The sequence below is a fragment of the Anabrus simplex genome, chromosome 3, assembly GCF_040414725.1.
Source record: "Anabrus simplex isolate iqAnaSimp1 chromosome 3, ASM4041472v1, whole genome shotgun sequence".
NCBI lineage: Eukaryota > Metazoa > Arthropoda > Insecta > Orthoptera > Tettigoniidae > Anabrus > Anabrus simplex.
This window is the reverse complement of record NC_090267.1, coordinates 239,237,430-239,249,690: the sequence shown is the minus strand read 5'-3', so window position 1 is coordinate 239,249,690 and position 12,261 is coordinate 239,237,430. Positions and strand designations below refer to the sequence as shown.

Below are 12,261 nucleotides of genomic sequence, written 5' to 3'. Positions count from 1 at the left end.
TTGTGAGCTTGAAGGGAGGGTGTGTGAAATATTCGAAAATTATAATCTTGAAGAATTAGAAATGGAAATTTTAAGCCTTCAGTCAGACCTTCTTTGAAATCCTCCTACGCAACATGTGGCAATTTCTGGACTCTGGTGGACAGTAAAAAATATCCCATTACCCGCAGTGTTGCTCTGAAGATGCAATCTTTTTTGGTTCAACCTATCTTTGCGAAGTCGCGTTTTCGACTACGAACATAATAAAAAACAAATACCGATCCTGCCCGACAGACTCACACCTGGATGACGCATTAAGAGCAGCTTGTTCCAGTTACACACCAGGCTTTCCTCAACTTGCAGCGAACATGCAGTGCCAGATTTCACATTAATTATGTGAGTAATTATATTTTCATATAATTTTTAATTCTAGATTTATTATTATTATTATTATTATTATTATTATTATTATTATTATTATTATTATTATTATTATTATTATTATTATTATATAGTCATAGTACCAATAACACTAGTCGAATTAGTGGAATCGTACCTGGCGCCCGCATACCGTTAGTTGTCATGTGAATGTGCTCACGTAGAAATGAACGTTGGACAGCCCTGACATAGAGCAACGGGTCACGGGTTGGACATACATACAGAAAGAGAAATTAGGGACTGGAATAATTAAGCAAGGGCAATATTCAAAATTTTCCAACAAAAAGACTATGTAAATAACTGACACGGAATCTGCCACCTGGGCGACAGCCCTAAACGCAGATCAGAGGTAAATGATGAAGATGATGCTGCTGATGATGATGATTATGGAAAGCTGTAATATGAATCCCAATAAGCATGCATCATAAGAATTTGATACCTTTGCCCACCATACAATATACAAAACACTTACCTATTCCATTTGCAGCCCAAATATTCCGTGGATCACTACGTAACACTTGTTTGTACATTGCCAGAGCTCTATCCTGATGCCTTCTCTCTCTATCTTTATCTCTAGTTGGCTGATGAAGAGTCTGAAGCCATACATTTCCTAGAGCTATTTGGGAGTAAGCATCAGTTGATGTGGCAGGATTCTGCAATAATAATAATAATAATAATAATAATAATAATAATAATAATAATAATAATAATAATAATAATAATAATAATAATAATAATAATAATAATAATAATAATAATAAATGTTCAGTAATCTTCATCAAAAGCAAATAATATCAAATAAAAAACAGAATTTTTAACAACACCTTTTTCTGTCTTGATTGATGTTTGTTGTTTAAAGGGGCCTAACATCGAGATCATCGGCCCCTAATGGTACGAAATGAGACGAAATGAAGTACCTCACATGCACAGAAGCTGCCACAAAACAATAGTATTACTGACCAAGGGACTGCTTCTATAGCACGATGCTGAATTGATTATGCTTATAATCGAAAATGGTCAAAAACCTATATCATTGGCCCCTCATAATGGTATTTATCACTAGGAAAGAAGAACCACACTATATGCCATGTTGCAGTACTAATCAAAAGTAGTGTAGACTCGCGGTATTCCACACATTATGGCACTATATGCAGATAGTGTAATGCGCACATGTAACACAGACCTATGGTGTTTTGCACATCGTGGTGCTATTTACAGGCAACGCAAACCTATAGCGTTCCTCATATAAGTGGACAAACCACAGGGACTCGTACTATCCCGTGGTATTCCTGACATAGTGGGAACTGAGCATAGGTAAGGCAGAACCATGGTGTCGCTAATTCCGTGGTGTCGCTCATATAGGGGTACAAATCACAGGTACCGTAGGACCCACATCCTGATTCACACACTGTCGCTACTAATCACAAACTTATTGCGTACCTAACACAGTGGTACTACACACAAGTAAATGCGACCCACAGTGTTCCCTGCGTGATGGTACTAATTACAAATAGTCTCATGGTTCTAATTTGATCATCCCTTGGTCACCCCTTTTAGTCGCTTCTTACGACAGGCAGGGGATACCGTGGGTGTATTCTTCGCCTGCGTCCCCCACCCACAGGGGGTCCTTTTTTCTGTGTAGAACTATATTTGTTCTACACACAAGTAAACTTCAGTCCATTCAAGACAAATATTCTAGATCTAAAGGTCATAGTACTGACTACTGCCATATCTCATTATCATGAACATGGGCTTGGAAACACTTTGTTCCCATGTTACACCTCATTGTCTCCAACTCATTAAACATGGGGAAACACACAAGAACAGAAGGTACCAGCATACCACATGCAACTCTTTCTCACAAACGTTCAATATGCCCTCTGTGAGTTCTGATACATGTTTGCCAAGGTCGTACTGATCACTAGAACTGTTGATGTTCCCTTTAAACAACGAATGACCTAAGTCGCATGGCAACAGGGACATGTAAAACAAAACAAAACAATGGCAGCCCACCTACGATAATGACACCGTTACCAAACGTAACCAAGAGAGCACATTTATCATGATTAGCGAGTTGGAAAAAAGGAAGTGTAACATGGAAACAAAGTGTTTCCGGACCCATGTTCATATAACATAATTTCTTCGTCTATGTGTGAGGAATGTGTCCTGCAATTTGTGCCGTACATTTCATATAACATAATTTCTTCGTCTATGTGTGAGGAATGTGTCCTGCAATTTGTGCCGTACATTTTTGTTACACCCCGTATAACACAGTTAAGTTAGGTGACGCTGTTTAAATAAGAAAACCAAAACATTTGCCACAAAATGCAATCGGTCATCTTCGGTACCATATAATTTTCTCGCTATGTACACTTGTGAGCTCTCTCTTCAACATTCAAAAGCGATGTCGGAGTCGATTAGTAATGCCCGTCGACTGCTGTTCTCTAAAAGAAAATTTAAATTGAAAGAGGATAACACATTTTTGTAATAAATGTGTAAATAACATGGCCAATAGTAGTTGTGAACTCATGAGAAATATCGCCAAATTTTTAATGTTATATACTGAAATTAAGTAAGAATGTGATACACCTCAATATATGGCAGAGTATATCTCTGATTCAGAGGATAGTTTATATTTTTTGCGTCTCGTTAAGTTTTGGAAAGGTTGTTCCCACATAATTTTGTAGCAAGTTGGTTATCATTTCTCCACATGCGTTTTCATAATACATATACATTTAGATTAGGTGATGCTGTTTGAAGAAGAAAACTGGAACGTTTCCCACAAAGACCTCTGGAGTGGTGGTGGTGGTGGTGATTATTGTTTTAAGAGGAAGTACAACTAGGCAACCATCCTCTATATAACACTAATCAGAGGGAAAAATGAAAGGAATCCGACACTTTGAAAAATGAAGATATCGGCCAAAGAAAGACGAGGGCCATGAATGGCATGAAAATGAAAGACTCCCTAGCCATCGGAAACCTAACAGCGCCGGGGTCGGAAAAGAACAAGAGTTGACCAAGTGAGGTTGGATAGGATACATGAAAGTGAGGAGCCTGGCACAAGTAAGCCTCTGGAGTGATACTATAACCTTTTCAGAATGAAATTAAACATACACTTTCCCGTAGTATCGGATTTCGAAAAATAAACAAATGAGCAAGCCGTAGTGTGTATCATCATGCATGAAAACGCAAGTTTCGAACAAACTTTTGCTGTCTCATACCGATTTTATGTGTATGGGATTTTCCCTGACTTTTATGAAAAACTGGATATAATGATAATCCGTTACAGCGAGTAAATTTTTCGTTGTTACGAATTTTCGACATAACAGACTTCTAGTGTATGTCAATTTTTGTGTTTGTAATTAAAGCTGTTTGAGAAAAAGCACTACTTCTGCAATTTCCATTTACCATATTCCAATTTCTACACCTAAAAAATGTTCTAATTAATCATTATGTAATCAACTCCACACGGTTACTTTCAAATTCTCCCTTGCTTTTACTGTATACTTTGTTCTTAGGAGCAATCTCCAGTTGGGACAAGTTAAAATAAAGGGTTTAAATCGTTCAGGAAAAAGAGTCCTTGCTGATTTTTCCTTTTTAAATATGGAATATGGAGAGCATAAACTGTGTAGAACAATTAATGTCATCATATTAACAATCATTGGATTAAATTAACTAAAACCTTTGCTTACCTTAAGAATCAATTCAAACTTCTTCTGGCCTGGACCCCATTCCATTTTGGCAAGATGAAGATTACCCAAAAGAGACCATGCATCAGGATGCTTACTATTAAACCTGAGAGCTTCCTTAAACCAGTCAGATGCTTCATAAATGTGACCTTTATCTCTTGCCATGCAGCCTAGCCGTAAATAACCTGAAACAAATATATACCCATTTATAAAATCTGTATCAACTTTACAGGATGATACAACGAAATAATAAAGAATTAAAACACAAGACAATTATGTATAAACCGAGCAATGAACTGTTCGGACTATGCTATGCTGTTCAGAAAGAATGAGATTTGAGTTTCAATCCTGAGAGAAGTTATATTTTTGACTCATATAGTTTAATTGACAGAGACTTCAAGAAAAGCTGTCCACTAAAGAGAAATGCTTACATTTTCAATTAAGTACCACAAGAAAATACCATAGATAATCATAGTATTTCATTCCTTGTTGACAAGGCATTTTTCTGATGGCTACTGAAAGTCAACAGCCTGAGTATGGGATATGTTGTGCAGTAAATGTTACCTTTATTTTAGAGAATACACATTTGTTTTCATCGATTTAAAGACCTTAAACTCAATTGACCTCATTTTCACCCATAAACAGACAATAGGCGAACATTCTGCTAGGAAACCATCCACTGAAGTGTGTAGGAAATTCTACTAACCTATTATCTGTTTGCATTAGGGTTTGACCTATCACAGTATCCATGGCTGATTTTCAGGACACGTGAGTATTAGTATTTCGGAGAGAAAATCTGAAACTATCACGGAGTTAGAGTTTACCCAGCATCTACTGTTACTTGAACTATCCCTTTATTGCATCGATCATCAAAAAAAAAAAAAAATTGTCCTTGGTCACTATTTTCCCCCACTGATCATTTATGAGAAAAATATATGCAAACTTTTTTTTTTTTAATTCAACACTAGAACGACAGAGGGATCATTTTTTTTACTATCTTAGGACTTCAACACTCCACAGTTGCCACAATTTACCTCAAATTTTGATAAGACTATGACTTTTCCCCATTTAGGCTTTATTTACCATCAATAAAATTTGGATGCCCCAGACCAAACAGCTTGGTCGCCCATAATTCAATTAACCTAGGACGGAAGGATCATCTCTGAACCCCCTTGGATTTTACAAAAACGTGCTTCTTATTTATGTCATTTTTCTTTGGTTTTGTTCCTTTTGCATGACATCCATGATTTGATTCTCTCCCCACCCCCTCCATGTCACAAGGAATAGAAAGTTTCTGCAGCACCAGCGTGAATTGGGGTGGAGTATGTAAACAAACCATAGGCAGTAACTACTGTGCAGTTGGCTGCGTTTATTTTATGAATGATTCTTCAAATATGGAGCACAGGAGGAATTTGCAAAAGAAAGATACTGTGGGGAGTTCTGCGAATCAATTCTAAGTCCTGGGGAGGAGCAACTTGGCCAGGACTGGACCATGAGTGATGTTACTGCGTTGGGGTCTCATCACTCACTACACACCAATCGTGAAAGAGCTGGGTGCTCATTGGCCATCACTTTTGTAATCGCCATGTTACCATATTGAAGACCTCCAGTATTGTGAGAAGGATTTGGATGGGATGCCCAGAATATTCACTTTTAAAATAACACTCTGGACATATCACCTTTCTCAAAGCATCCAGATGGGGCCACCCCAGCTATAGAAGACAGGTCATATGAAAGTGGATGGTTCAGTTGAACTCAGTTGGTGAGCGGGTTCAGTTTGTCTCAGTATGCAGTTAGTCTGTGAGTGAGTACTGCTGTGGACAGTGACAGCTCAAGTTGAGGTTCAGCCTGAGTAGAGAAGCAGTCTGCAAATGTTCTGTCTGAGGCATGGAGAGATTGTTCTGTCTATTTGTTGCAGATGATTGAGTCTCTCAGATCAGTTGCTGTAAGTGAATATTTTTTTCTGGTCTGCTATGGGAGAGATTGACAGGGTACCAGCAAGGGACAGTGAACGAAATCAATTGTAAGGAGAGAACATACAACGTACCTCATACTGAACTGTAGACTGTCGTGTGCGGGTTGGTATAGAGACAGCGAGGATGACTGTGAACCGAGTTCGACTGTATCTGTCACCATGTGTGTTAGTGCACTGGTTCTCAAACTGTGGTATGCATACCACAAGGTAAATGCCTGAGACTTTTAATGGGGTATGTGACCAGCCTTCAGGGAAAAAATTAAGAAAAATTGAAATCTATACATTAAAACCTCGTTAATTAAAAGTCACAGGGACTCAAAAATCGGACTTTGAATTACGTGATTTCGAATTAACCGCCAATTCGCAATTCAGAAGTGCCAACCCTTGCAGCGTTGCAAAATATTCGAAGGCCCACTACTGCATGCAGTTAACCTTGATTCACAGTTTAAACCTTTAAAATGCCATGGAAAAAAGACTATTTCCAAAATGCATACAATAAAGTGCATTTAGAGTATTCCAATAATGCACTTGGACAACTCACTGAAAAACATAACCTCTCGCAACGAAAGATAGAAAGAAAGAAAGAAAAAAGTATGATTCTTTTTTTTTTGCTAGTTGCTTTACGTCGCACCGACACAGATATGTCTTATGGCGACGATGGGACAGGAAAGGGCTAGGAGTGGGAAGGAAGCGGTCGTGGCCTTAATTAAGGTACAGCCCCAGCATTTGCCTGGTGTGAAAATGGGAAACCATGGAAAACCATCTTCAGGGCTGCCGATAGTGGGGTTCGAACCTACTATCTCTCGAATACTGGATACTGGCCGCACTTAAGCAACTGCAGCTATCGAGCTCGTTAAAAGTATGATTCAAAGACGAGGAGAAATCTATGCTGGCTACCATGTGCAAGTGCTTCCTTCATTGGATTACTGTAGGTACTGTATGCATTTTAGATGCCCTGTACTTGCACAGAAAGTACCCGATGCCCTTAAAACATCGTGGCTAATCAAACTTTCCTATGACGAGAGGAGAAAGTCTCTCGCTTCCTTCTGAATGACAACACAATACAGTCACACTATCCTTGCACGATTTCCCACCGTGGCACTTGTCTCGTACCTACTTCAGAAATGTAAACACTTGCCGTGTCACAAAGTATTCCAAAAACCATTAATGCATGCAATCACCTTGATTCACAGTTTACGAATGCCATGGAAAAAACTATTTCCAAAATGTATCATCCAACAAGATGCATTTACAATGTTCAAATAATAAATGCACTTGGATAAATCGCTGACACACATAACCTCACGCAACGAAAGAAAAAAATCACACAATTCAAAGACGAGGATAAATTATGCTGCTTCCCCTGTGCAAATGCATTATTTTTTGGATTACTCTACCGTTTGCAATTTTAGATCTGTTGTACTTGCACGGAAAGTGCCCGACGCCCTTAAAACATGGCGGCTTATCAAACTTTCCTGTGACGAGGGGAGGAATTCTCTCGCTTTCGTGTGCAATGCAACATAGTACAATGACCCCCGCCCTCAACCCTTGTACGAATTCCAGCTGGCACTTTCTCCTTTAAAACCATATGACCATTTGGGCTTGGCATTAAAAGAAAGCAATGCGTTTCATCGGCAATGAAAACACTGTTCGGTGCCTATGAACTGATTGTATGAGCCACGCTTTTTCGTCAACTGTCGGCATCGCCAGTGTTCGCGGATTCTGTTTCTCCGCACATTGCTTGTTCCGTGATATTACGGCGTTCCTTAAAACATATACAAAAGAATTCAGATTTCACTAGAACTTCGCAATTATGAAGCAGACTGTAGACACATCGAAGTGTGTGAAAGTGCAGAAAGCTACCCCTGCACATTCCAGAAGATGCGATCTATCATGAAGTGGATAAATTCTAGATTTAAATTACTCTGTAACATACTACTGTTTTAAAATGTAAAGGCAGTTTCGAATTAAAAGTCTGAATTTCATAATGGGACCGACATTGTACATTGAATTACGAATTATCCATATTTTGAATTAAACAATTTAAATAACATTCAAAACCGTATCACATGTTTCCGGGAACGACAGCTTCTTTGAATTAGGCGGGATTTTGAATTAACCGATTTTGAATTATCGAGGTTCTACTGCGCCAGGAAGCAGACTCCGCCCCCGGACCAAGAGAAGGAAGAAGATGGGGATGCCCACCAGGAGAGGGCCACCCAGCCGCAACACAGGACGGCACCCAGGAAGGCAGTCGAGCGAGGAACGAATCAGGAGTGGACCTCAGCGGGTAGCGGCAGTCAGGTGAGCTGTGGGCTCCAAGTGAGGTGCAACTGCTCTGGCGGTGATCATTATTATATGGCCTGCACTACACTTAGGGATAATACCAATATAAATGGTCCATTATTGGACATTATAAATTTTCCAGCTAACTCATTTCTGGTTGCCAGCGTTTCGCCGCCGTGTGCTAGGCTGGGCTCATCAGTTGGTACCTAGCACACCGACCAAGACGCTGGATAGTGCACACCGTGGAGGCCACTGCGTAGGCTAATTGTAGCCACCGGCAGTGCCAATGCACTATGAGAGACATTGTCTCATTATCAAAAATTGATGCCTGCTTGGCCATCAGATGATGTAGATGTTGATTCACATACGGAATCAGAAATAATTGTTCCGAATGAGTAAATTTATAATACCAATATAAATGGTCCGTTATAGGACCGTTATTATTTTCTGATTCCGTATGTGAATCAACATCTACATCATCTGATGGCCAAGCAGGCATCAATTTTTGATAATGAGACAATGTCTCTCATAGTGCATTGGCACTGCCGGTGGCTACAATTAGCCTACGCAGTGGCCTCCACGGTATGCACTATCCAGCGTCTTGGTAGGTGTGCTAGGTACCAACTGATGAGCCCAGCCTAGCACACGGGGGCGAAACGCTGGCAACCAGGAATGAGTTAGCTGGAAAATTTATAATGTCCAATAACGGACCATTTATATTGGTATTATAGATTTACTCATTCGGAACAATTATTTCTGATTCCCTATGTGAATCAACATCTACATCATCTGATGGCCAAGCAGGCATCAATTTTTGATAATGAGACAATGTCTCTCATAGTGCATTGGCACTGTCGGTGGCTACAATTAGCCTAGGCAGTGGCCTCCACGGTATGCACTATCCAGCGTCTTGGTAGGTGTGCTAGGTACCAACTGATGAGTCCAGCCTAGCACACGGGGGCGAAACGCTGGCAACCAGGAATGAGTTAGCTGGAAAATTTATAATGTCCAATAACGGACCATTTATATTGGTATTATAAATTTACTCATTCGGAACAATTATTTCTGATTCCCTATGTGAATCAACATCTACATCATCTGATGGCCAAGCAGGCATCAATTTTTGATAATGAGACAATGTCTCTCATAGTGCATTGGCACTGCCGGTGGCTACAATTAGCCTACGCAGTGGCCTCCACGGTATGCACTATCCAGCGTCTTGGTAGGTGTGCTAGGTACCAACTGATGAGCCCAGCCTAGCATACGGGGCCGAAACGCTGGCAACCAGGAATGAGTTAGCTGGAAAATTTATAATGTCCAATAACGGACCATTTATATTGGTATTATAAATTTACTCATTCGGAACAATTATTTCTGATTCCCTATGTGAATCAACATCTACATCACACTTAGGGAGGCGTCTGTGTGCGCCAACTGCGCGGGGGGCCTCCCGGCCTCTCATTGCAGTTGCCCTGTATATCGGGCCATGGTGCGGGCAGAGAAGAAGGAGGCCCAGCACCATGTCCCGCAACCATCCAGCAGGTCTCTGCCTCGGTGGGCTTGGACTCATTCTCCGGGTTCGGAGACTGGGTGAGGGACCTCAAGGGGGTCAGGCGGTGTGACAGGCACTAGTGGCTATTGCGGCATGGCTCGGCAACTAACAAGGCCCGCGCCAGCCACAGCTGTACCCAGAAGGACTGATCCCCTGAATAACTGGTCTGGCGAGGAATAGCCTTATGACTTGTGCATGATACCTATTCCCAACTAACACAATTACCTGGACCTCTCCACAACCACATCCTTGCATGTGCTACTTATAAAATGTCAGGTTATACATGTAGGCATCTTTCTATTTCTGCCTATGTGGTTTTGTCCTGACCCTTACTACCCGATTACACCACTATTTGATACCCATCACCACATCTGGCCTGGTAACATGCTGAGTATGGGGACAGGCAGATACTCCTGTAGTATCATACTCCCAGGGGGAACGGGCTTCGTGCACCTCCCCCCGAACTAAAAAAATATTGGTTGGTTCAGTTGAGCTCAGTCGGTCTGAGTGTGCAGTCCAGTCTGTGAGCAAATACTGCTGTGGGCAATGACAACTCAAGTTGGAGTTCAGCCTGAGTTGAGGAAGCAGTCTGTGAAATGGAATTACTGTTTTGTCTGTCTGTCACAGAGATAAGTTTTTTAAGGTTCAACCTTTTCAATACAAGGATTGAGTCTCTCGGGTCAGCTGCGCTATGAGTGAATGTTTTGTCTAGAGCGGTGTGGAAGAGAGAAAAACAGAAAAATGTAAATTAATTCATAGAAATAAAAGAGTCTACCTGAGACAACAAACAGAATCAACCCAAGATGACTACAGAAACAGGAATATCCGCAAGATGCATGGAACTGTCAACACAATTAAAAAAAGGATTTCAACCAAGATCGAGTATTATGAGAGATAAGTCTGGAAATTTAATTGCTGATCAGGACAAATTATTAAGTTAATGTAAGGAATACTTTGATTCCTTGCTGAATTGTGCAGATCCAGAAACCTGTATTGGTAAACCATCCAATTTCCCATCAGAAGAACAAATACCAGAGCCATCATATCAAGAAGTATTACAAAGTATTATACATTTTAAAAACAATAAAGCTTCAGGTAGTGACAACATTCCGGATGAACTTATTAAATATGGTGGAGAAAGATTACATAAATTACATATATTATATATATATCATTCTAAAGATATGGCACGATGAAGTTATTCCAAAAGAATGGCAGTAATCACTTATTGTCCTAATTCATAAAGGAGAGGGATAAGTAAGAACTTCAAAATTACAGTGTTATATCTCTTGTAAACACGGTCTACAAAATTCTGTCCTTTATTCTTTTACACTGTTTAAAACCATTTGCTGAAAATGTTATTGGGGAATATCAGAACAGCTTTCATAGTAACAGATCCACTACAGACAGCATATCTGCAATTAAGACTATAAATGATAAGGTGTGGGAACACAAGGAGTCGGTTCATTATCTCTCTATAGATTTCACCAAGGCATAAGATTGAATCCATAGAGAAGGGCCGTAGAACGTCATGATGAAGCTTGGCTTTCCCATAAAATTAATTAACATGTGCAAACTATGTATGGATGGTAATGTTAGCTGTGTTTTGCTCAAGGGTACAAAATTAAGTTCATTCCAGAATAAAACTGGACTGAGACAAGGCAATGCACTATCTCCTCTTCTATTCAACATTGCACTGGAGAAGATTATCAGGAAATTAGCTTCTTATACCTGCTGGCATCATACTGTGGAGACAACATAAAGTCCTTACATATGCAGATAATATTGTTCTTATTGGCTGCAATGAATTAGAAATTAGGCACTTACTTGTGGAACTAGAGAAAATGGCAGCAAAAATTGGCTTACAGGTGAATGATAAAAAGGCACATTACATGGTTGTACAGAGACCGAATCATGAGGAGGTTGACAGATTGCCTCTGAAGATTGGGAAATATATATTTAAACGAGTAGAGGAGTTTAAATTCCTTGGTGTATTTATCGATGAGAAAAACCGAAGGCAACAGGAACACCAAGCTAGAATTGAGAATGCAAATAAGGCGTTTTACTCTACGAGACCTATATTAGGCTCTAAGTTTTTAACAAGGAATGCAAAAATGATTATCTACAATACAATCATTCAAACAGTACTTCTGTATGGTTCCAAGACATGGAGTATAACCAAGAAAGAGCAGCAGCAGTTGCAAGTCTTTGAGAATAAAATTTACAGAAAAATATTTGACCCAGGGTTCGATCCTATCTCCCAAAACCGGCAGAAAAGATCTAATTATGAGATTTACATCCTCTCTCAACAACACACGATAATGGGTGTGATAGAATCCAACAGA

The 12,261-nt window shown here is 39.9% G+C and overlaps 1 protein-coding gene across 1 annotated transcript in view; it reads right to left on the bottom strand.

The window, feature by feature from the left end:
• Ctr9 (RNA polymerase-associated protein Ctr9) overlaps nt 1–12,261 on the bottom strand; it is a 346,065-nt gene that overhangs the window by 224,770 nt on the left and 109,034 nt on the right. Inside the window, exons 10-11 of the mRNA XM_067142937.2 lie at nt 4,107–4,288; nt 887–1,067 (exon numbers count right to left, since the gene is read on the bottom strand). Of these exons, the coding sequence (XP_066999038.1) occupies nt 887–1,067; nt 4,107–4,288 (363 nt within the window). The remainder of the gene's footprint in view (nt 1–886; nt 1,068–4,106; nt 4,289–12,261) is intronic.